The sequence below is a fragment of the Nilaparvata lugens genome, chromosome 9 (assembly GCF_014356525.2).
Source record: "Nilaparvata lugens isolate BPH chromosome 9, ASM1435652v1, whole genome shotgun sequence".
Lineage (NCBI taxonomy): Eukaryota > Metazoa > Arthropoda > Insecta > Hemiptera > Delphacidae > Nilaparvata > Nilaparvata lugens.
Window position 1 is genome coordinate 34,400,268 of NC_052512.1, and position 25,596 is coordinate 34,425,863.

Here is a 25,596-nt window from a genome sequence, read left to right on the forward strand (position 1 = left end):
ATGACAGCATCACAATGAATCCCAAACAGGGGTAAATTTTCGCAATGCTTTTTTAAAACTATTCTATAATGATAACTTTATGCAACTACTTGATTATTATAACACGCTATGATACTGGTAGCATCAACATTAGAACACGGTTTCTGGTGATGGCAGCAGATTTCAGTTTATCAAGTTTTCATTGGATCAAGCTTTCAATTCGTCAAGATTTCTGTTTATCAAGTTTTCAGTTTTTCCAGTCGTCAGTATATCAAGTTTCCATTGCGTCAAGTTCTCAATTCGTCAGGTTTCTAGTCTATCAAGTTATTAGTTCATCAAGTTTTCAGTTCATCAATTTATCAGTTCATCAAGTTTCCAGTTTGGCAAGTTCTCAGTTCATCAAGTTATCACTTTATCCAGTTTCCAGTTTGCCGAGTTCTCATTTCGTCTATATTTCAGTTTTTCAAGTTTCCAGTTCATCAAGTTTTCATCACGTAATGCTTTCAGTTTGTCAAGTTTTCAATTCATCAACTTTCCAGTTTGTCTTATTTTCAGCAGGCTATTCCAAGTTCAAATCATATAAAATTATTTTATTTGTGTTTCAATTCTTAGGAATTCGTTTCATATTGTGCGCTGGTAACTAGAGGAGATTTATAAAAATCGTTGTAGAATGAATATTGTGGGAAATTATGTAAGCTTTAATGTGTTATATGACAGTCAAGTCTTTAAGATACATAGTTTTTGAGTTCTATGCGATAAACCAAAAAATGGTACCTTTAAACCACCCCCACCCCTTAGCACAAGGGGTAGAGGTGAGGACTTTTGATATGTTTACCTCATTACTACCTTTAACAGAACTATGGGGTCAAAAATTGTCTTCACAACTTTTCCCTCTATAACCATTCCTTGACTGGACTAAAAGTGTGTATTCTAGAATATAGTGATCCCATATGGAAATAGTTTCCAAATGGTTTCCCAGTTTCTAACTTCAGCAACTAAAAATACAGGCGAGCGAAGCGAATTGCCACATAATTGACCGAGCGAAGTGAGGTCTAAGATTCAAGTAGACGGTTTGGCATTTATCTTAATGTTTACATTTTTAAATGTTTATATGTGTATATGTTGCGCATTAACGGCGAAACGCGGTAATAGATTTTCATGAAATTTGACAGGTATGTTCCTTTTTGAATTGCGCGTCGACGTATATACAAGGTTCTTGGAAATTTTGCATTTCAAGGATAATATAAAAGGAGAAAGGAGCCTCCTTCATACGCCAATATTAGAGTAAAAATCAGACTATAGAATCATTCATCATAAATCAGCTGACAAGTGATTACACATATGTGTGGAGAAGCCAGTCTATTGCTGTATTTCCATAGTTTCAATCAGGTACTTGTGGATGAGAATACTGCTTGAGGTCTACTGTTCACAGAACTACTAGTATTATTGACCGATATGAAGTGAGGTCCAAGATTATAGTCGAAGGTTTTGAATTTTTCTTTATGTTAATATGTTTATATTTATGTTCCGCATTTACAGCGAAACGCAGCAATAGATTTTCATGAAATTTGACAGGTATGTTCCTTTTTGAATTTCGCGTCGACGTTTACATACGGTTTATGAAATTTTGCATTTTGAGGATAATACTAAAGGAAAAGGAGTCTCCTTTGAACGTCAATATTACCGTAAAGGACTCAAGAATAATTATTCATCCAGTCTATTGCTGTATTTCCATAAGGTCTATAGTTTCAATCAGGTACTTGTGGATGAGAATACTGCGCGAGGTCTACTGTTCACAGAACTACTAGTAAGTAGCTGTGCCTTTGATAATCTGAGATTATAAGCATCTGAGAGGCGTAGTAATATGAAAGGTGTACATTCTATGTAATGTTGAAAGAGGTCCACCAATAGCCTGCTTGATTTTGAATGACGTGTTATATAATTTATGGTGTACGGTACAACGTCGGAGTTCATCGCAAGGATTACATGAAGGGAAGGATGTAAAGGTCGTTACATGATTAATTTTCTTCACAATCCTGAAAACGCTCCTGAACCACTGAATTTGGTTACGCCAGTATCGTTCGATTATGAGTGGATTGATGATTTTCATGGGAGTTATGATTTGAGTGCATTGATCGTTATCTGATTTTAGTCGTGGAAACTATATTTATTATATATTATGATTATTCTTCACTTTTTCCTATTGTAATCAATATCGGGGCACCGAGCTTCACTCGTTATTTATTGACTTTTGATAAACCGAACACAATTCTTTTAAATGATTGGGGAAGTACTAACAGGCACAGCCCAAAACTTTCTTCTAAATATATATATATACACACACACACATATATATATATATATTATATATATATATATATATATATTATATATATATATAATATATATATATATAGCACATAACAGAAGACACTTTAAAGTTTGTGATATAAATTAAAACAGGAGACACGATATGAATAGATTGAAAACACTTGAAAATTTCCCCATTTCCAATGTAAGTTTTTAAGTGTTATCAATCTATTTATATTGTGTCTCCTGTTTTAATTTATATATATATATATATATATATTATATATATATATATATATATTTATTTATTATATACAGAAATTGCTCGCTTAATATAATAGAATTAATGAAGGAATTGAAGTCATTTTCTCCAGTGTTGCCTGTTGGGCAATAAAGTGATTGAGGAGAAGGTGTGATGAAGAAACATATACGGTACATTGTCAATTTTACGAACACATTGGAACCAAACAATGGGAATTGCTGATGTATACAATGAAAGTCTCACACTTTCTCTCTGAGTTCTCACTCTCTGAAAGTTTCAATTCAAACCTTCCACATATCATGTCAATCATCATTCGGAAGACAATAGATATGCAGACAGCACTGCAGAATGAACAGGGAAGCTGTGTCTGCCTTTTGTACTTGTCGCTTCAAGTGAAGCAATAACGCACTAAAAATGAACAATATTGTTGTGTTTCAAGAATCTGATACAATGGACCATATGAATAAAACCATTAGCATGAGCATGGAGTATAAGGTTTTGCTCATGAGCATTAGTTAGAATCATAAACATTTTTTGTTCATTTTTATATGAAATATCGGGGCACCGATCTTCCCTCGTTATTTATTTATGAACTATTGATAAACCGAACACAATTCTTTAAAATGATTGGGGAAGGACTAACAGACACAGCCCAAAACTGTTTCTTCCCCGAATTTTGATTTATACATTATAAATAGTCCAGAAAGTAGGTTATGTTCCATACACTTGAATTCAGGTGAAATTTTCAGTCTAAACTTAAAAAAAAAATTCTAATTTAGATTATTAATAAACCGAATTGAATAACAAAATAACACTCACTAATCACTTGAACTTGTCAAATAATGATCAACTTTGGAAATTAGGATATACTCTAGTTCAGGAGGATCATCATGTTATGTCAACAAATCAGATTATGTTGAACAAATCGATTAAATTGTCTAGCTAGATAAAATTTCTCGCTGATTGATTATGATTACACAGCTGGAAATAATTCTGTCTCTCTCCCACACAGGCACACGCATCTTCTGTTATCGAGAGACGACGGAATTAACATCTGTTTTCCAAGGATGAATTATCCTTTTAATGTCGTTCAGCGAGTTTTCCAAAGAATGAGACCTAGTGCAATCGAATCTTTTTATCATAAACCTACTATGTCTAAATTTGGTAAAAATCGTTAAAGCCGTTTCCAAGATCTGTTGAACATAAATAACCAGATATGAAAATGTAAACAGATATACAGAAATTGGTCGCTTAATATAATAGGATAAGCTTCACCTTATACTCTTACCTTATGCTCCTGAACTCTGGATCAGTTGCTCACGTATTTTAAAGATTCTTCATCAACTGATTCACCATTGTGGCCTTACTTTGTTTTCACAGCTCTCATGAAAGCGCTAAATATGCAAGTATAGACATCGCTTGTGTTTGGTCGTCTGCTCTGTTATCTCTATATTGAGTTTCAGGTTGGTTGAGTTCTGAATTTTGAAATAATAGCGTGAAAAAATGTCATCTCTATAATAATCTTCAGCATATCTAAAGGTGCGTACAGATTTACGCACCGCGAACATGAGCAATTCACTTTTAATCAGCTGATACCAAGCTTTTTATATCTGTATCTCACCGTTTCTGTAAAAATCAGATATAATCTGCTGATTGCTGATTAAAAGTGAATTGCTCATGTTCGCGGCGCGTATATCTGTACTCACCTTTATAATCTCAATAGGCTTCTTATAATAGTCTACACTCTCATCTTCTTAAATCCCCATTCCCTATTCCGTGATGGCTATCTTCATATCGGATAGGTATCTTTTGTAGGAATAATGGTGATATTATATCATGGTTGAATCTAAAAAGAGTTTTATAGCTCTCAACTATTACTTGTTTTCGTATCTGGTATAGTTTTTCTCACTCACAAGGATTAGTTGAGCCATTTTACTATGAGTAAAAGGTGAAAAGCTGCTCCAGACCTGGACTCACCTTTTTTAAAGCATCTGCTTCAAAAGTTGAGCAAATGCTCTAGTTTATTCATACAATTTTGAGCATACAAGCTTTTACTTTTAAGCAAATGCTCAAACTATTTTTTTTATGAGCATGAGCAAAAGGTTTTGCTCACGTTTATTCATAGGAAATGAAGCATATTATGCTCCATTTCTTGGAAGTATAAGCAAATGCTCAACTTCATTCATATGACCCAATGTGCCCGCAAAGAGCTTCTGTAGTGGATATTTCCGAAGCCAAGGAGGATTCATGGCAATCGGAATAGGGGGAAAATGATTTCTATATAGTAATAATGATTGTCATTCACCGAAGATAATTAGTCATTCAATCCTATTATATTGAGCGAGCAATCTCTGTATTTCTATATCTGGTTATTTTTATATCTGGTTATTTCTCTATCTTGTTATTTATGTTCAACGGATCTCGAAAACGGCTCTAACAATTTTTACGAAATTAGGAACATAGTAGGTTTATGATATAAAAATTCGATTGCACTATGTCGCATCTCTGGGGAAACTCGCTGAAGGACATTAAAATGATAATTCATCCTTGGAAGAACAGATGTCTGTATAATTTCGTCGTCTGTCGATAACAGAAGATGCGTGTGACTGTGTGGGAGATCAGCTGTGTAATCATTCAATCAGCTTACCGTATCTCGCGAGAAATAATCATCTAGAAATTTTATCAAAATAATCGATTTGTTGACATGACATGGTTTATCACTCTAAATTAGAGTATAATATTCAAAGTTAATCATTATTTTACAGTTTTTAGTGATTAGTGAGTTTTATTTTGTTATTCAATTTGGTTTGTAAACAATTTAAATTAGAACTTCTATGTTTTTGAATATTTTGACTCATAATTGGACCTGAATTCAAGTGTATGAAACATAACCTACTTTTTGGACCATTTATAGTGTATTAATCAAAATTTGGGGAAGAAACAGTTTTGGGCTGTGCCTGTTTGTCCTTCCCCAATCATTTTGTGTTCTTCTGAGTTATTCAAGAAACAAAATTTTAAATGACCGCCATTTTGTTCTATTAATTTTAAAAATTATCATAATTTTCTCTAGCTTTGTCTAGTTGTTATGAATCATCGTGCAAATTTTCAATCTCGTATGTTCAATCATAATTTAGAAAAAAAATAATAAGAGAAAAAAGCAGAATGGCCGCTGTGTGAATAACTGAAGACTTCCGGACAATTCAAATAATTATGATATTTAGATATGTTTTTCACCCAGGAACAATGCACTAGAGTTTTGATAGGGAGTTCGTTAACACCCTGTATAAAACGGAATTCCAAATGAAATATTTTCAATGATCCCGAGGACTCCTGTAACTACAGATATTGACAACAGGGTGAACAGCTAGAAGAATATTCTATTGGAACTCCTTTCTCAATAATCATTCAAAAATTATTTGTAAGCCCAGGAATCGAACCCATCATCCTTATGAGTAATGCTCCAATTACATACAAAACTATCAGCCATACCGAGAATCGAGCCTGATTCCTCCTATTATCCTTATGTTCCAACCATAATCGACAATGGGAGAAAGATGAACGTTGTATCTGACAAATGGGAAGAACAGGGTTTGATTCCTGGGCTGGCGAATAATTTCTGGATTAAATTTCCATCCAGCTGTCCACCCAGTTGCCAATATTTGCAAGTCTTCGAAGTGGTTGACAGCATTTAATTTGAATTTGTCGTTTGATGATTATTTCGTGAACCTTCCATTTTGGAAAAATGTGGTCAATGATAATCTTACTTGATGCAGCATCAGGTTGGACATGAGATGTTCATCTTCGAAGTCCTCTCCTTCCTCCTGAAATAATATATATATATGAGAAATATTGAGCTGTTTCCATAATATTCCCACCAACTCTGTGTAATAGAATTTCAATTGTTTTCAGAAATGTTGTGAAACTTCTCCATGATTAGGTGAAGGAGAGATTATACAAATATTGTCAAATCCACAAAATTAAGTTTATTTGAAAACAGACTCGAGTTTCAACGCCATACTTGGCATCATCTTCAGTGGTGCAAGTCCAAGTCCAAGTCGGACCATAACTGCGGTACAAACAAACAAACAGGCAAACGCTGATTGACTTGAAACATAGAATTCGCTTCGCTCATTCAATAAATGAATAGAATAATAAAGGAAAATTACGCAAAACAAGAAATTTCAAAATATTCAAGTTGGATTTCAAAATGAAAAATCTACTCTATGAGTTCGGTTCCTCTGCAGGTGGCGTTCAGGATACATTCTTTGTACATAACTGTGTTCAATCAAATCATCTTAATTAGGTTCTTAACCATAGACAATCCATATTATTATTTAAGAAAAAATAGTAAAATCTTCACTGTAATGAAGAATGAAAGTACAAAAATAATGAAATGAGAGAATTACGTTATTAGAAAAACCTTTCAATATCCTCGATTGATAAAATGAAATTTCTCAAACTAACTCTCACTGCCCTACTCGAATTAAACTCTTATTTCTCAAGGTGTAACATTGTAAACATTCAGTGCAATAGATGGAAAACTTCTGTTATGATCTAATCTCGGCAATGGGGACATAAGCACTTCCATAGCAGAAGATTCGATTCTCCATTCAACAAGGGCATGATAGGGCTGAACTAGAAAGAATGTAGGATACAATTCTTGTAAAAAAATGTGAATAAATGTTCAGGGTGTGGAACACCCCAGTGTTATATGAAGGTTGATTCCTCTTACCTCCCACATTTCCATTTCTTCTTCCATCATTCTCTGCTCCAACATCCTCTGCTCCAACATCATCCTTTCGGCTTTCTGTCTAGCTTTCATCTCTTCGTAAGCCTCCCATCCTCCCGAAATTATCAGTTCCTCCTCTTCCATGCCGAGTTCCAGCAGCTCTTGGAATTCTTCCTCCTCCATGTATTCTTCCAAGGTCATCCCATACTCTTCTGCTCTCTCTTCGGCCATCTCCATTAGAATCATCTCCCATTCAGCTTCTTCTTCCATCATTTCCAAGCTCTGGAAAAGATAAAAGTCGTTTCATTCTGGTCATAAATTTGCTTCCTTGACGTGCTTTACTCTGTATGAAACTCCCCATTTTGAATAAGTTCCTTGATTATACTTTACTCCACTTGTTCGTCACATTAATTCTTTCACTCATTTATATCCTATACTATTAAACGAACAACTTCTTTTTATATGTTCATATGTTTAAATGCTTGGGTGTTTGGATGTTTAGATGTTTAGATGTTCAGATGTTTAGATGTTTAGATGTTCAGATGTTTAGATGTTTGGATGTTTGGATGTTTAGATGTTTAGATGTTTAGATGTTTAGATCTTTAGATGTTTTGATGTTTAGATGTTTAGATGTTTAGATGTTTAGATGTTTAGATGTTTAGATGTTTAGATGTTTAGATGTTTAGATGTTTAGATGTTTAGATGTTTAGATGTTTAGATGCTTAGATGTTTAAATGTTTAGATGTTTAGATGTTTAGATGTTTAGATGTTTAGATGTTTAGATGTTTAGATGTTTAGATGTTTAGATGTTTAGAGTTTAGATGTTTAGATGTTTAGATGTTTAGATGTTTAGATGTTTAGATGTTCAGATGTTTAGATGTTTAGATGTTTAGATGTTTAGATGTTCAGATGTTTAAATGTTTAGATGTTTAGATGTTTATATGTTTAGTTGTTTAGATGTTTAGATGTTTAGATGTTTGGATGTTTGGATGTTTAGATGTTAATATGTTTGTATTTCACCAGATCTCGAAAACGGCTCTAACTATTCTCACGAAATTCAGAACATAGTAGGTTTATAATATAAAGATTCGATTGCACCAGGTCTCATCCCTGGGAAAACTCGCTGAAGGACATTAAAATTATGAATATCATTCTTCCTTGAAAAAACAGCTGATAATAAATATTTCGTCGTCTGTTGGTGATGGAAGTAGGTGAGCGAGTTCATGTGTGTGAGATTGTGTCAAAATTAGAACTCAGCTGTTGAACTTTGGTAATCATTCAATCAGGTACTTAGTGCCGGTTGCAAAAAAAGCCGGGTTATTTTCAATCCTGATTAATTCCAGTGGATCCATCTTTTTGAAATGGTCTTCTCTGATTTGGTTCACGTGTAGTTAATCAGGATTAAAATTTAACCGGCTTTAGTGTAACTGGGCCTTTTTGAGGGGAATTTTTGCATTCCTCTGGGGATTAATATCAATTAACTGTGATTAGATAGAGCATTTCTGTATGAATGTTATTATAAATTCTTCTTTCGTAATAAATCTTTTATACTTTTGTACTCCAGAGCGTAGCTCGGTCTCCGATATTGTACATTATCAAAATATGAAACTGCATTAAGGGAATACGCTCCCGTAGTATATGACACGTCAAAGTGTGATAGTACTAATATCCTTCATCCTCCAACACAACAGTCAAGAGAACACAACAGACTTCACCTAACATACATTGAGCAAAAATTACCCGACAAGGAAGTCTGCTCATCTGTAAGGACACAATACAATAAGGAATTCCCTTCTTTGTTGAAGAAATTCAAACCCTTAATTTCTCTAATTGAAGTGAATTGAATACTTCCTTCCCATATAAGAAGGAAACAATTCCTAGTGTATGTTAGAGTGTAGTTGACTGGAAACCTCAACTTGAATCTTTCTGATTGGTCCTTGGTATCGGTTGAAACAAGAACTTCCCGAAGCCTGTTCTTCATGATAATTCTCATAATTAACTATTATACAGAGTGGGTGAAAAGTCCGAGAACTGCTTAATATCTCATACACAAAGGTAATTTGACGGTTAGTGTGATTTGGGAACATACTCAAATTGGAAAAACTACTCTACAATGACTTTAAAAATCTGGTCCGCCATCTTGGATCCGTCATATTGAATGCAACTTCATTTTTTTTAAATAGCAAAGGGAACATGCGATACATGATTTTGATAGGGAATTTCAAGAAAAAATGAATGGCGGAAACCGCATATCAATATCTCAAACCGTTTTGAAGATATTCACATTATTAATTAATACTATTCAAAGCAGAAAAGAGAGAAAAAAGTCTGAGAACGGCTTAGTATCTCATAAAAATAAGTAATTCCAAGGTGGGTGTGATGTTACTCGAATTGAAAATACTACATAACTATGACTTTAAAAATCTGGTCCGCCATCTTGGATCCGCCATTTTGAATGCAACTTTATTCGGTTTGAGATATCGATGTGCGGTTTTTGCCATTCATTTTTCCTTGAAATTTTGTTTTGATATCATGTATTGCATGACCACCTTCCCATTTAAAAAAATGAAGTTGCATTCAAAATGGCGGATTCAAGATGGCGGAACAGATTTTTAAAGTCATAGTGAAGTAGCATTTTAAATTTGGTCAGGTCAAGCGGATTTTGTTGGCGGGTCTGCGGGGGTAGCGTGTGGTTTGCGCTTGGGACTGGTCTGGTGGGCTGTGTGAATGTTGTGTGAATGATTATATTAATAATTCCTTTTCTTTTCACTATTGTTTCTTGAATTATATCATTGATTTTTTAGTCTAAATGCAGATTGACTGTTTTGTTCCAACTATGTTTCTATTTTGTAGCTATATTATTTAATGTATTTTTATTTATATATTAAGTTACACTGTATTTTTTTTTATTCAAATGCATTTGTTATGTTGAGGTTGAGTGGTAGAGAGGACTTAAAAGTCCTAACTCCGCCTAATAAAGAATTTTTTCATTTCAATTTTCATTTCATTTCATTTTCATTTTTCATTTCATTTGAGTAGCATCACTGATCACACACACCTTGGAAGCACTTTTTTTAGTCTGATTTAAACTCCAATATTGGCGTATGAAGGGGCTCCTTTTTCCTTTTATATTATCCTTGAAATGCAAAATTCCCAAAAACAATTGCGTCGACGCGCAATTTAGAAAGGAACATACCTGTCAAATTTCAAGGAAATCTTTTACCGCGTTTCGCCGAAAATGCACAACATGTAAACATAAAACATTAAGAGAAATGCCAAACATTCGACTTGAATCGAAGACCTCACTTCGCTCGGTCAATGAACGAAGATAATAACAAGGATGTCATTGGAACAGTACTAGTAGTTCTGTGAACAGTAGATCTCACGCTCAATAAGTTACATTGATGTGTTGTTATGTTTCCTCCAAAAATAATGAATAATTTATCATTTCAAAATGTCTAGAAAAATCCTAAATAAACAAAGAGCTTTCTGTCCTATCGTACCGTGACGTGTCATCCCGGAATGTGAGTGTGAGCGCTGTTATCAGGTCTGGCTGCAACTGTCTACAACGTTGATGGAATGATACATTTTCAAGATGTGCGATGTTTTTGAACGGCTGGTACTAGTAGTTCTGTGAACAGTAGGCCTCACGCAGTATTCTAATCCACAAGTACCTGATTGAAACTATAGACCTTATGGAAATACAGCAATAGACTGGCTTCTCCACACATGTATGTAATCACTTGTCAGCTGATTTATGATGAATGATTGTATAGTCTGATTTCTACTCTAATATTGGCGTATGAAGAGGCTCTTTTTCCTTCTATATTATCCTTGAAATACAAAAATTTCCGAAAACCTTGTATACACGTAGACGCGCAATTCAAAAAGGAACATACCTGTCAAATTTCATGAAAATCAATTACCGCGTTTCGCCGTAAATGCACAACATATAAACTTATAAACATTAAGAGAATTGCCAAACCGTCGACTTGAATCTTAGACCTCACTTCGCTCGGTCAATGAACAAAGATAAAAACAATTATGTCATTGGAACAGGTATCAAGGTGAAAATTTTTATAAATATGATCTACTCACCGAGGCATAACCACTCAATCCAGTTTTCTTTTTTCTCCACTTACGATTTTTTCTGGGCTGAAAACAACAATTACAATATGAGTATAATGAGAAGTGGATTGAGTATTCACTCATTATAATTCATTATTGAATTCTCCCTATACACTGAATACAAGACTGACATTCAAAATGTATTTCTAAAAATATGCTAAACGGTTCAGACCCAGAACCCCAGACTATTTCAATTCAATGAGTTTGGAACTGTTTATTTCAGACACGTTTGAATTACATATAACTACAAAACTGAGTTCATGACTTGAAAAGCAGAATACTTTCTTCCAGGGATGAAGACCTTGATGAATAATAAAGTGATTTAACTTCCATCAAAGACTAGACGAACTGCAATAATTATTTCCTCTATGGCTCTGAATATTGAGTGATAGTTATATTTTCAATCCGATAACAAATATTCAGCGCAAAATACTATTGTGTTGGAATTTTATTTAGTTGCATGAGGAAATTCCCCACATGACCAAAAAATTTTGAATTTATGAACCAGTTCAGATTCATGAACCTTAGAATCTCTAGCTTGAGTTCAAGTAAATGCAAACTGCTACAATCTAAAAAAGCTAATCTCGAAGGTATATTGCTACATTTCTGTTTATAGAATCTCTTGAAATATCAATCTCTTTCAAAGTTTTCGATTGTCTCTTCTGGAAGTGAATGGGAAAAAATATACCATTGGGGTGAATGACAAGGATGATTCTCAGATTCAATACTCACGCGTCGACCTGCCACATGCAAGTGATGTGATTGTTCAATGGAGGACATCATGGAACTGGCCTGTTTATTCGATTCCTTGAATGCACCCATTCCGCCACTCATGACTGTGAACTTTTTGCCTTTGATATGCTTACCTCCCCCTCCACCGGTCACGATAACAGCTGATTCTGCAACATCATCACCATCCTCATGGATAATGGTTATTGTCTCTTTCTTAATTTCATCTCCATCATCATCTTCGACAACAGTGATTCTTGTTTCTTCAGTTGTCTTTTCACCATCCTCCTCCTCTGTGATTGTGGTGACAGTTTCTTCTGTTGTTGTTGTCCCATCCTCATCTTCAGTCACAATTGTTGTGGATTCCTCAGTTTTGACATCACCATCATCTTCCTCGGTGATCGTGGTGACAGTTTCTTCAGTTGTTGTTGTCCCATCCTCATCTTCAGTCACAATTGTTGTGGACTCCTCAGTTGTCTTGTCACCATCATCATCCTCTGTGATTGTGGTGACAGTTTCTTCAGTTGTTGTTGTCCCATCCTCATCTTCTGTCACAATTGTTGTGGTCTCCTCAGTTTTCACATCTCCATCATCCTCTTCCACCACTGTTGTTGTCGTCTCTTCAGTGGTTATCGTCCCATCATCATCTTCAGTGACTACGGTCGTAGTCTCTTCACTTTTGACATCACCATCATCTTCCTCTGTGATTGTGGTGACAGTTTCTTCAGTGGTGGTTGTCCCATCATCATCTTCAGTGACTATAGTCGTAGTCTCTTCAGTTTTGACATCACCATCATCCTCTTCGACCACTGTTGTTGTCGTCTCTTCAGTGGTTATTGTCCCATCATCATCTTCAGTGACTATGGTCGTAGTCTCTTCAGTTTTGACATCACCATCATCCTCTTCGACCACTGTTGTTGTCGTCTCTTCAGTGGTTATTGTCCCATCATCATCTTCAGTGACTACAGTCGTAGTCTCTTCAGTTTTGACATCACCATCATCCTCTTCGACCACTGTTGTTGTCGTCTCTTCAGTGGTTATTGTCCCATCATCATCTTCAGTGACTACAGTCGTAGTCTCTTCAGTTTTGACATCACCATCATCCTCTTCGACCACTGTTGTTGTCGTTTCTTCAGTGGTTATTGTCCCATCATCATCTTCAGTGACTATGGTCGTAGTCTCTTCAGTTTTGACATCACCATCATCCTCTTCCACCACTGTTGTTGTCGTCTCTTCAGTGGTTATTGTCCCATCATCATCTTCAGTGACTACGGTCGTAGTCTCTTCAGTTTCGACATCACCATCATCTTCCTCTGTGATTGTGGTGACAGTTTCTTCTGTAGTTGTTGGCCCATCATCCCCCTCAGTCACGCTGATTGTTGTTTCCTCAATTATTTTGTCCCCATCATCCTCCTCAGTGACAGTGGTTGTCGTTTCCTCTGTTGTTGTTGTACCATCATCATTTTCTGTCACAACAGTTGTTGTATGTTCAGTTGTGTCATCATCTTCGCCATCAACTAATGGTCCAAGATCATCTAGTGGTCCCACTTCATCAATAATCATCCCCTCATCACCTGGTGGTTCTACTTCAACCTGTGGTGGCTCCTCATAAACCAGAGACTCTGTTTCTATATCTTCCAATGGATATCCACTTGATGTTTCTCCCTCAGTTTCAGTCACTGTGGTAGTAGTCTCTTCAATCGTTGGCCCATGTTCAGTCACTGTAGTGTGTTGTGTTCCTGTATAGTGCTCTCCACTTGTCCTGTCAGATGATATGACAATATTCCCATGACTTTGCTCTGACATTCCAATAGCATAGCAAATATCTTTGTTATATTCTGAATGACATTCTATTGTCTCAGTTGATGTAACAGTTTTTGTTGTAGTTTCCATTCCATCGTCAATATCATCTCCTTCGAAAAATAGTGAATCTGTACCTGCATTCAAATGGGACTCAAAGCAATAGTACCTCTTGCAGTATGTGGCCAGTATTTCTTGGAGTCTAAGATTACCTCCCACTGGTACTCCATTGATAAGAGTTGATGAAGAAACATTTTCTTCCTCTGAAATTATTTTTCTTGTCCTCTTATTACGTTTCATCTTCTTTGTGATTGTGACAGTTGTCACTTCCTCTTCAATACCATCAATTGAAAATTCATCAGTTATCACAGGTAACATAGATTTTGTTTTGGATGAAGTTGTGATTGTTGTGACAATTTTCGTTGTTTTACTAGATTTTGACCCTGTGATATCATCATCCACCACATGCACAGTCATCACCTCAGGAGCTGGAACTGTCACAGTTTCCATTTGAGGTGGCATCATACCATCTGTGATTGTTGTTATTGTAGTTTCAGTTAAGGCGTCATCAAGCTCCTCTGGCTTGATCAAAATGTCATCTCCTGGAGGTTCTTCTGGTGGTTCATATGCACTGATAGCATCCAATGCTACATCTCCAGAATCATATTCAATTTCCTCTGGCTCGATAGAAATGTCATCTTCAGGAGGTGGTTCATATTCAGTGATTGCATCAAATGCTTCATCTCCAGAATCATATTCGGTTTCTTCCGGTAATATATTCCCATCTACATCTTCAGTAACTACTGTTGTAGTTTCCTCAGTGGTTTTATCACCATCATCATCCTCTACCACAGTGGTAGTTGTCTCTTCTGTTGTGGTGCTTCCATCGTCATTTTCGGTCTCAACCGTTGTGGTCTCCACAATCGTTTTGTCACCATCTTCATCTTCTGTTACAGTTGTTTCCTCAGTGGTTATTATCCCATCATCATTGTCTTCTGTGACTGTTGTCTCTACCGTGTATTTTGTTCCATCTTCATCTTCAGTAACCACTGTTGTGGTTTCTTCTCTTTCCACATCTCCATCATCCTCCTCCGTAAGTGTGGTTGTGATCTCTTCAGTTGTGATTGTCCCATCACCATTCTCTGTCACTGTGGTTGTTGTCTCCTCTGTTGTCTTGTCACCATCATCATCCTCTGTGATCGTGATGACAGTTTCTTCTGTTGTTGTTGTCCCATCCTCATCTTCTCTCTCAATTGTTGTGGATTCCTCAGTTTTGACATCACCATCATCTTCCTCTGTGATCGTGGTGACAGTTTCTTCTGTTGTTGTTGTCCCATCCTCATCTTCAGTCAGAACTTCAGTGATCTTCTCCAAGGTTGTGTCCCCATCATCCTCCTCAGTAACTGTGGTTGTGGTTTCTTCAGTGGTAGTGGTTCCATCTTCATCCTCAGTGACTTTCGTTGTTGTCTCCTCAATTATTTTGTCTCCATCATCCTCCTCAGTGACAGTAGTTGTTGATTCCTCAGTTGTGATTGTTCCATCTTCATCCTCGGTGACTGTTGTGGTTGTCTGCTCTGTCTCCACGTCTCCATCTTCCTCCTCGGTGACTGTGGTTGTGGTTTCTTCTGTGGTGGTAGTTCCATCTCCTTCCTCTGTGACTGTTGTCTTCGTCTCTTCTGTGATTATATCACCATCATCTTCCTCTGTGACTGTTGTGGTTGTCTCCTCCACCACCCTCTCCCCTTCCTCATTCACACCCTCTGTTATCGTGGTCTCCACAGTTTTCTCCTCCTCATCACCATTCCCTTCATCTGTAACAATTGTGGTTGTTGTGATTTTGGATGGTTTCTTTCCAATCAACAACAAATTACTGCCTCCTGAGAACTCTGATGAAGAATATTCATTGGACGAGAATTGAGAGCTTTCAAACTTACTGGTTTTCCCGCGTTTCTTCCTCTTCCTCATCATTGTTGTTATCTTGTCTTCGTCAATATCTTCTCCTGAAAGGTGGGACGTGAATCTTCCACCAATCTTCTGTTTGACAGACTTCTGTGACATCTTGTTCTTACCTAGGAGACTACTCAGTTTCCCCTTCACTCGCCTCCCTATAGCTTTTTCTTTCGCCATCTTCATCATCTCTTCTGCTTCCTCTTCACTCTCAAATTTGATAATTTTTTTCTTCTTTTTCTTAGCCTCAACAGCTGGCAAAGTATGGTACTTGGTGATTTTTGTCACCTCTTTCACAACCGGCTCTCCATCTATCTCTTCGATCTCGAACTCAGTGTCAGCATCTAGAACATCATCTCCAGCCACCAGTTTAGTTTTGGGCGCTTTGCTGAGAGCCAGCTCCCGTTTCTTGACCAGGGCCATTTCTTGTTTGGCTAGTAGCTTTGAAGTGTGATCGTCTTCTTCCTCTTCTTCCGAATCATATTGGACCGAATGCTTTTCCGTTTTAGAGCTCTTCTTCACAGTCGTTTGTGTAACTGATCCATCCAACTCATCAAGAGGATCATCCTGGAAGAAATGAAAAATTCATTGAATACTATTGATATCAGTTTCATATTGATTAGTACTAACAGGTAACCCGTGTTCCTCAAAAGGTCTGAGTAAAAACTTGAAAAACTGGAAACTTGACATGATTATATCTTGGAGAATTTGAAATAGACAATAAGCATCATTGGTCAATTAAAACTCTATATGCAGAATTTCAAGCTGACAAGAGTTCAGTAGCTCAGACGTGATATAATGCCTCATTTGTGAATTTCTCTTCCTGTACATGAGCTTGAGCCAGTTTTTTTTAATATGTTATAGATTTTCAGATAATTTTCCCCACGAATTGTCTACTAATTGAATGAATTTTTCAATTGAATATTTTTGAATGATATGGGGAAATGTCATATGATTGATAAGAATAATCTATAATATAAAAGAGAAAAAAATGGCTTATACAAGTACAGGATAGGAAATTCACGACCGTCTGAACCACAGGACTATCTTGAAATTCTGCATATAGATTCTCAATTTACCGAGGATTGTTATAGGCCTATTTTTAATCCTTTAAGATTTCAGTAGATCAAGTTTTTGGTCTATTAAGTTGCAAATTATACCCTTGCGGAGCAGGATTAACCAGTCCTGCCAGCCTACAATATTATGAAGAGACGAGTTGACTTATACATGTACAGGATGGGAAAAACACGAATGTCGCATCATCTCGTCTGAACTACTGAACTGATCAACTCGAAATTCTGCATAAAGATTCCCAATTCATCAAGGATGGTTATAGGCCTATTTTCATTCTTATTGATTTATCAATTTCAATCCAATTATCAAAACGAATTCATTGAATTTGTGGTTTAAAGTTTACGCAACAATGAAAGCCCAAACAAACAGAGCTTTCTTCAATTTAATCCGTGGCTTTATTGATAGTGCGAACGAATTAATGTAAGATTGCATGAATTGGTAGCAATCATGAATGTAAAGGTGCGTACAGATATACGCGCCTCCAACTCGCTCCGCAATTGCTCCACGCACGCTCCGCACTCGCTCTGCAATCGCTCCGATCATGAACTTTACGAGAGATTTTAGTTTATCTCGCGTTCCACTCTTGATCATCGGTCGATCATCAGTCTCGTGACGTTCAATTGCGGAGCAGAGCGAAAGTCTGTACGCACCTTAAGATCGCAGGGTCTAGATCGAACAATTTTCTTGAGATTTTTCAACTCTGATGAATATTTTCTGATGTTCTTGGGCATGAGGAGATTGAATATAACAACACGAAATGTTTCCTAGTGCGTAGCACGGATTACCTGCTAGTCAGAAAAAATGAGAATATAATTCGACTTTCTTAATAATTCAGTATTTTACTGTCGAATGTATCAAATGAATTTCTACGTATAGTTACAGTAAGTCAGCATTCAAGAACACTGATTATTGATGATCATATTTTTGAAATGATACTTTTTTGGGATTTACTATAATTGATTATGGAACTGTTAGAGTCTCAGAGATATTACTTTTTCCATCTCTTTTATTTTATTTTTTGATCTCTCTCGAAGACAGGAAGGCTCGATGATCTCTCCCTCACTAATCACCCCCACTACCTAACAGAAATCTTCCTACGTTTGTCTCAGCATCCAATTGTCTGCAACTTGCTTACTCCTCCCCACTAGTCTATAATCTTTATTTTCTCATTTCTATAATTGGAAACGTTTCTCCTTGAAGAAATTGAACATTTCTAAATAATTCAAAAGAGCTGAAATGCTACAAATAGTGGAAGAAGAAATCGGTTCCTCATCTCCATGTTGAAATTAATATCTCTCTGACTATATAGTCTAAGCTAGTGTAATGCTCCTGGAACTAGGTTATCTCCGATGTAAGCCTCTCCAAGCTGCTGAGAAGCACTCCACAAATGAAACGTGACTCTTGAGCTGAACAGATACTATTAACTCACTCATGCATTACAATGGACATGCATTATACCCGGGATAACAATCAATTAGTTGATAATAGCGCAAGATTGACAATCCTCCACCCGATCGCTCTTGAGCTAACATTCGTGATCTCTAGTATGGGAACGCTATCACATGAGAACACGTGTTACACACTGAACCATTCTGCGTTAAGTTCCAATTCCATATGATATTTTTACTTTGCTTGCCCTATTACCATAGGTAAGGAAAGTATTGCTTTCCGAAAAAAATTAAGGTACGCCAATTTCTATCTATACGTTTCAAGGTCCCCTGAGTCCAAATAAGTGGTTTTTGGGTATTGGTCTGTATGTGTGTGTGTGTGTGTGTGTGTGTGTGTGTGTGTGTGGTGTGTGTGTGTGTGTGTGTGTGTATGTGCGTCTGTGTACACGATATCTCATCTCCCATTCAACAGAATGACTTGAAATTTGGAACCTGAGGTCCTCTCACTATAAGGATCCGACACGAACAATTTCGATCAAATGCAATTCAAGATGGCGGCTAAAATGGCGAAAATGTTGTCAAAAACCGGGGTTTTCGCGATTTTCTTGAAAATGGCACCAACGATTTCGATCAAATTTATACCAAAAATAGTCATTGATAAGCTATATCAACTGCTCTGAGTCCCATATCTGTAAAAAGTTCAGGAGCTCCTCCCCATCTATGCAAAGTTTGATTTTAGATCCCCAATTATCAGGCTTCAGATACAATTTAAACAGAAAATTTAGAATGGAAAAGATTGAGCATGAAAATCTCTACAATTAATGTCTTATAACATTCTCACCTGAAATTGAAAATAAGCTCGAAATTCGAGAAAATGTGATTATTCAATTGAAAACTGTTGGCAACTGTTGAATCTATCGAATCATTCACTATAAAGAGATAGCAGACCTCGTTTTCCTCCAGCGTTATTATCCTGTCACCAGCTGGCTCAGATCTTTGTTTATAGGTAGACTTGAGATGCGCCTGAACACTAGCGTCAGGTGATAAATTTTCATAACGGCAAGGAAAGTTGTGTGAGTGCGCCACACCAGATTTTTGTAGATACCAATTTTCTAGAAGAATATCAGTCTATGATCTTACTGAATATGATGAGAGATGACATAAGTAGGCTATGTTATTCATGGTTCATCCACTTTCCTAAAAAAATGATAGATTGTGAAGCTGGGAGTTTATTATTAAAATGGTTATGTAATCCATTACACTGCTATATTTGGGAATATTCATTGCTATAAGTAGCAACCATAAGTAGCTAAGGTTAGGAAAAGCTTTTAGTCATTAATTATAACTGGTTGTTTCTGCAGCCAATTATTTGTTTTTCTGCCTATAATATCAACATTTACTCATATTTTTTTTCAATCTGTATTTTTCTCAATTTAGTTTAATATAATATCAATTTTCATAATTTAGTTTACCGTATCGATTTTAAATTCAGCGAATTACGCCAGGCCCTCACAAACACAGGCTTTTGCCTACATGTGAGTCTCTCATAACGTAAGGGTATATATAAATGTACTGTAATTGTACTGTATTATTTGTGAATTGTGAGAATAACAATTTGATTTGATTTGATTTTTTAGATATGTCATATTTTATGAATAAACCAATTTGAATTCAGGCTACTTATTTTTATTTATAGAATTAAATAGTGCCATTTTTAAAATTAATAAAATAATACATTGAATATATAAATTACAACAACTAGTTCCAGTGATCCACACCATCTTCAGGTTTTTTTCCCAGTGTAGATCACTGAAACTATTTGTTGTAATTTATATTTCCAATGTATTGATTAATTAATTTTGAAAAAAGTATACTACAATTCTATTTATATAAACTAAGTTGAATTTGATTCTTGTATGAAGAGAGCAAGGACAGTTCCGAATTGAAACTATTAGGCCCGGTTGCACAGCAGCCGGTTAAATTTTAACCGTGATTAATTCCACGAGAACCAATCATAGAAGGCCTTTCTGATAAGACGGCTTCTCTGATTGGTTCTCGACGAATTAATTACCGGCACTTAGTTTGTGTAAAATAAGTTGAGACTTGACCCTCCATCCAAAGAAATTACAGGGTTGCCAAATCGTTTGAAATTGCAACTCTCTCAAATTTCCAATTCAACGTCAGAATTGGATGTAGAATATCATCCCCCATATCCTAGTAGTACTAAAAAAGTTCGACATTGACGAACCATAAGTCGAATAAAAATGATCCAGACTCCAATAGAAAGGTCTCCTTTTCCCCGTTAATGTCCCGTAATGTCTCATTCTCCCCGTTAATTAGATATAAAACTATTATGCATTACGATGCCCCATGATTCTGAGAGAAGTGATATTCAAAAGAAAAACAAATCTTCGCATTGTTCCAATTTATCATAAAAGTTAAATTTCCTTTTAATCCTTCAAGCTTTTTTAGTACTACTGTACTAGGATATCGGGGATGATATTCTACATCCAATTCTGACGTTGAATTAGAAATTTGAGAAAGTTGCAATTTTACACGATTTGGCAACCCTGTAATTTCTTCGGATGGAGGGCTAAGTCTCAACTTATTTCACACAAACTATAGTCTCTGAATTGTTCCAGAATAACCATGCTTTTCTACTCACAATCATTGATTCAATTGTGTTTTTTGTGAATTAATTAGTAGGTAAATTGATAAGTTGATGAATTACGAGCTGTTTTAGTTGCCTGGACTATGGAGCTTAGTGAAAGAATTGATCCCTCCTTTAAGCCAAAGCCAAAGGGTTTTCCACCCCATGTATAAATGTTTCTCAACTTTCCCTCCCATGTATAAATGTTTCTCAACTTTCCTGAGTTGAGTGAAGTTGTAAAATATTATTCACCAGTGAAATGTTAATACCAATAAGAAATTAACCGTTAAATTGAAACTTTCCAACACTTTTGTTGTTGGAAGTTTAGAAGTTTCAAAATGCCATTAATAGCTTTATTATCACTTCTTTGAGTCGAAGTTTCTGATACAACTTTCAAGTGGAAAAAGTTCTTTCGAGGAGGGGAAAGTGTCTGAGCTCGTTCTATAAAACCAGTACAATCTGCAAAACATCAAAGTTTTTTCTGATCAAAATAATGTTGTCATAATTTGCATTTTCCCGTGATAATTATCGAATGGTAGAAGGAGAGGGGGAAAATATAACCTTCGAAACTGAGGGTGAATTGAGTTTCGTATGGATTATTAAAGTGAGGATCTTTCTCCATTAATTATTCATGTCAAATTATCATTTTTATGAGAATCAATGGGAAAGATAATAAATTATTGACAGACGAATTTCCAACATACAAAGTTATTCATAAGCATTGAAAGTAATACTGAAAATGCATTGTTCTCTGAATAATTGCGAGTTTATTAAGACCTCTAAGACAGTGAGTGAGTGAGAGAGAGAGAAGAGAGAGAGAGAGAGAGAGAGAGAGGAGAGAGAGAGTGAGAGAGAGATTGATTGATTGATTACTTTATTTATGTAGATCACAATATATACTGGCTTATACACTTATATACAATGGCTTACAATACAGCAAAATTATAGATGAATTTACAAAATGTAAATTGAGAAAATGATTATTGAGCTGTATATGATATGGAAAAAGCAATTTGTAATAACTATAGATAAAATAGATAATATTGTTATGCATCTACATAAATTGGCGGAGCTTTGGACATATCAATGTCCATTCTTTGGAAAGAATATTCGAAGTATCCTTCCCACTAGCTCTCTACCAAAGAGCGAGAGAGAGTGATTGATTGATTGATTACTTTATTTATGTAGATTACAATCTATAATGACTTATACACTTATATACAATAGCTTACAATACAGCAAAATTATAGATGAATTTACATAATATAGACTAAGAAAGTAATTATTGAACTGTATGTGATATGAAACAATACATAAATAGGCGGAGCTTTGGACATATCAATGTCCATTCTTTGGAAAGAATATTAAAAATATCCTCCCCACTAACTCTTTACCAAAAGTGAGAGAGTGAGAGAGAGAGAGAGAGAGAGAGAGAGAGAGAGAGAGAGAGAGAGAGAGAGAGAGAGAGGAGAGAGAGAGAGAGGAGAGAGAGAGAGAGGAGAGAGAGAGAGAGAGAGAGAGAGAGGAGAGAGAGAGAGAGAGAGAGGAGAGAGAGGAGAGAGAGGGAGAGTGAGAGAGAGAGAGTGAGAGAGAGAGTGAGAGAGAGTGAGAGTGAGTGTGAGGGGGGAGAGAGAAAAAAAAAGAGAGAGAGGTGTTAGAGAGAGAGGGATGGAGTGAGTGAGAGAGAGAGAGGGTGAGTGAGTGAGTGAGAATGAGAGAGTGCGATAGAGAGTGAATGAGAGGGAATAAGGAATGAAAGAGGAGGAATCGCTTAATACGGTTCAAAGCTGAGTTCTAATGGATTAACCCCATCTTACACAGAAATGTGAGAGATGGCTCGGGTTGAGATCATATTGACAGCATTCTATCACGTTCCCTCATTCTTATCCATCTCCTCAATAAGATCGTTCGAACTCTATCGGTATTCTACCGGAAAAGGAATATGATATGAACATTTCATTGAATATCTGAAGCCGAATCATTATCCTACATTGGTACTTGCAAAATGTATTGTAGCCCAGTTCTGATTTTCCAAAAATATGTTTCCTGAAAACATAAAAGGAGTCAAAAACAAATTTTTGCAAAATTTTCTTGTTATAAATTATCTGTTAACCTAAAATGCTCCGAACCTCGGGGAATTATAATGTTTTTTCTCTGTTAAAAAATAAAATTATGAAGAGAATTATTTATCGTATCTGGAATCTGTCATACATTAAGCTGCGTACACATATTCGCGCTTCCAACCAGCACCGAGCACGCTCCTCCCTCGTACCGCCCTCGTACCACCATCGAACCACAGTCGCACCGCCCACGCACCCATCATGAACGTTACGGAAGATGTTAGATCTTCTCGCGTTCCCCGGTCGAACCACTGTTGCTCCCCGGTCGATCATCAATCGCTCTGCTGGAGTGACGTTCGGTTGCGGAGCAGAGCGAAAGTCTGTACGCACCTTTAGAGTGCAGAATTGGTTTATACATGTAGCGGATAGGAAATTCACGAATGACGCATCATCATGAATGTCTGAACTACTCAACTGGACAACTTGAAATTTTGCATATAAATTCAACGAGGATGGTTGAAGACCCACTTTTAATTCTTGAAGATTTCATAACGTAAAGTTTTCAGTTCATCAAGTTATCTAATACTTTCATTCTTATACGGAATTTTTTTTCCAAAAAACGTAAGGGTAAACTTTAATTTTACAAAATATAAAATCAAATGGTGAACATTTTCTGACTTTGTATGTACTCCCCTTATTTGTTGCGCATAAATGTCTTTATTGAATATTCAATATAGTACATTACTACTAGTAGTTCTGTGAACAGTAGACCGACCTCGCGCTCAGTAAGTCACATTGACCTGTTATCATGTTTTCTCGAAAATTGATAAATGATTTATCAATTGAAAATGTCTAGAAGAAATCCTAAATAAACATAGAGCTTTCTGTCCTATCGTAACGTGACGTGTCGTCCCGGAATGTGAGTGTGAGCGCTGTTATCAGGTCTGGCTGCAACTGTCTACAACGTTGTTGAAAAAATACATTTTAAAGATGTTCGATGTTTTTGAACGGGTAGTATCATAGTCCACTGTCTACTAACGTTGATGGGAAGATACATTTTCAAGATGTTCGATGCTCTTGAACGGGTAGTATTATTGACCTAGCTAATTGAGGTCTAAGATTGAAGTCGACGGTTTGGCATTTCTCTTAATGTTCAAATGTTTAAATGTTTATATGTTTATTTGTTGCGCATTTACGGCGAAGCGTGGTTATAGATTCTCATGAAATTTGACAGGTATGTTCCTTTTATAATTGCGCGTCTAACTATATAAAAGGTTTTCGGAAATTTTGCATTTCAAGGATAATATAAGAGGGAAAATCTGGTTTGGCGCACTCACACAACTTTCCTTGCCGTTATGAAAATTGATCACCTGACGCCAGTGTTCCCGCGCATCTCAAGTCTACTATTCAAAGATTTGAGCCAGCTGGTGACAGGGCAAAAACGCTGGAGACACACGAGGTCTGCTATCTCTTCATAGTGAATGATTAAATATAATCAACAATAATTTGCAATATTGAAAAATCAAATTTTCTCGAATTTAGAGTTTATTTTCAATTTAAGGTGAAAATGTTACTGAACATTACAATTATTGTAGAGATTTTCAAGCTCAATCTATTCCACTTGATTTTTTCTGTTTAAATTGTATCTGAAACCTGATAATTGGGAATCTAAAATCGAACCTTGCATTGAAGGGGCGGTGCTCCTGACATTTTTAAAGATATGGGACTTGTGGCAATTGATAGAACTTATGAATGACTATTTTAGGTATGAATTTGATTAAAATCGTTGGAGCCGTTTCCGAGAAAATAACAAAAAATCCTGTTTTTGACAATATTTTTGCCATTTTAGCCGCCATCTTGAATTGCATTTGATCGGAATTGTTCGTTTCGGACACACACACACACACACACACACACACACACCACACACACACACCACACACACACACACACACACAACCACACACACACACACACACACACACACACACACACACACACCACACACCACACACACACACACACACACACACACACACACACACACACACACACACACACACACATACTGGAACAAGGCCACAAACGGGGAGGTGAGAAATGAACATACAATGCGGGGAGGCTGATTTACACACATTTACACACATGTTAGAGATTCAATTTTTGTTTTAGAAGGTATATTAATGTGTTTTTAATACAATTGTAACATTTTTTTTATGTTAACTTGAAAAAAAATTACGCATTAAACCTACAAAATGGGGAGAAATGTGTGTACACTTTCACTGCACAAACTGGGGAGAAATATGTGTACACTTTCAATGCACAAACCGGGGAGAAATGGTGTGTACACTTCCAACCCACAATCCGAGGAGAAATTGTGTGTTTAGTTCAACTTACAAAGTGGGGAGAAAACCGGTTCTTAACACAAGTTTTGGCTGCAACACTCATCTTGCAAGGCTAAGATTTAAATCAAGATAATCAATAAGATTATCTAATAAAGATCAATAAGATTTAATCAAGCCTTCAATAACTGCAAGAGA

General features: G+C 36.2%; 2 protein-coding genes across 5 annotated transcripts in view; one reads left to right on the plus strand and one right to left on the minus strand.

Moving 5' to 3' along the window:
* Window positions 1-25,596, plus strand: part of LOC111052333 (zwei Ig domain protein zig-8) — a 740,160-nt gene that overhangs the window by 131,585 nt on the left and 582,979 nt on the right. The window lies entirely within an intron of this gene.
* The window catches only part of LOC111057328 (location of vulva defective 1), an 82,419-nt gene that overhangs the window by 20,630 nt on the left and 36,193 nt on the right, over window positions 1-25,596 (minus strand). The window contains exons 3-7 of one of the 4 annotated variants that reach the window (XM_039435798.1): window positions 13,235-16,451; window positions 12,141-12,826; window positions 11,379-11,435; window positions 7,284-7,562; window positions 6,316-6,372 (exon numbers count right to left, since the gene is read on the minus strand). In XM_039435798.1, the coding sequence (XP_039291732.1) occupies window positions 6,316-6,372; window positions 7,284-7,562; window positions 11,379-11,435; window positions 12,141-12,826; window positions 13,235-16,451 (4,296 nt within the window). Of the gene's footprint in view, window positions 1-6,315; window positions 6,373-7,283; window positions 7,563-11,378; window positions 11,436-12,140; window positions 16,452-25,596 lie in introns of all 4 variants that reach the window. The other 3 variants (XM_039435795.1, XM_039435796.1, XM_039435797.1) reach the window with 3 other exon arrangements.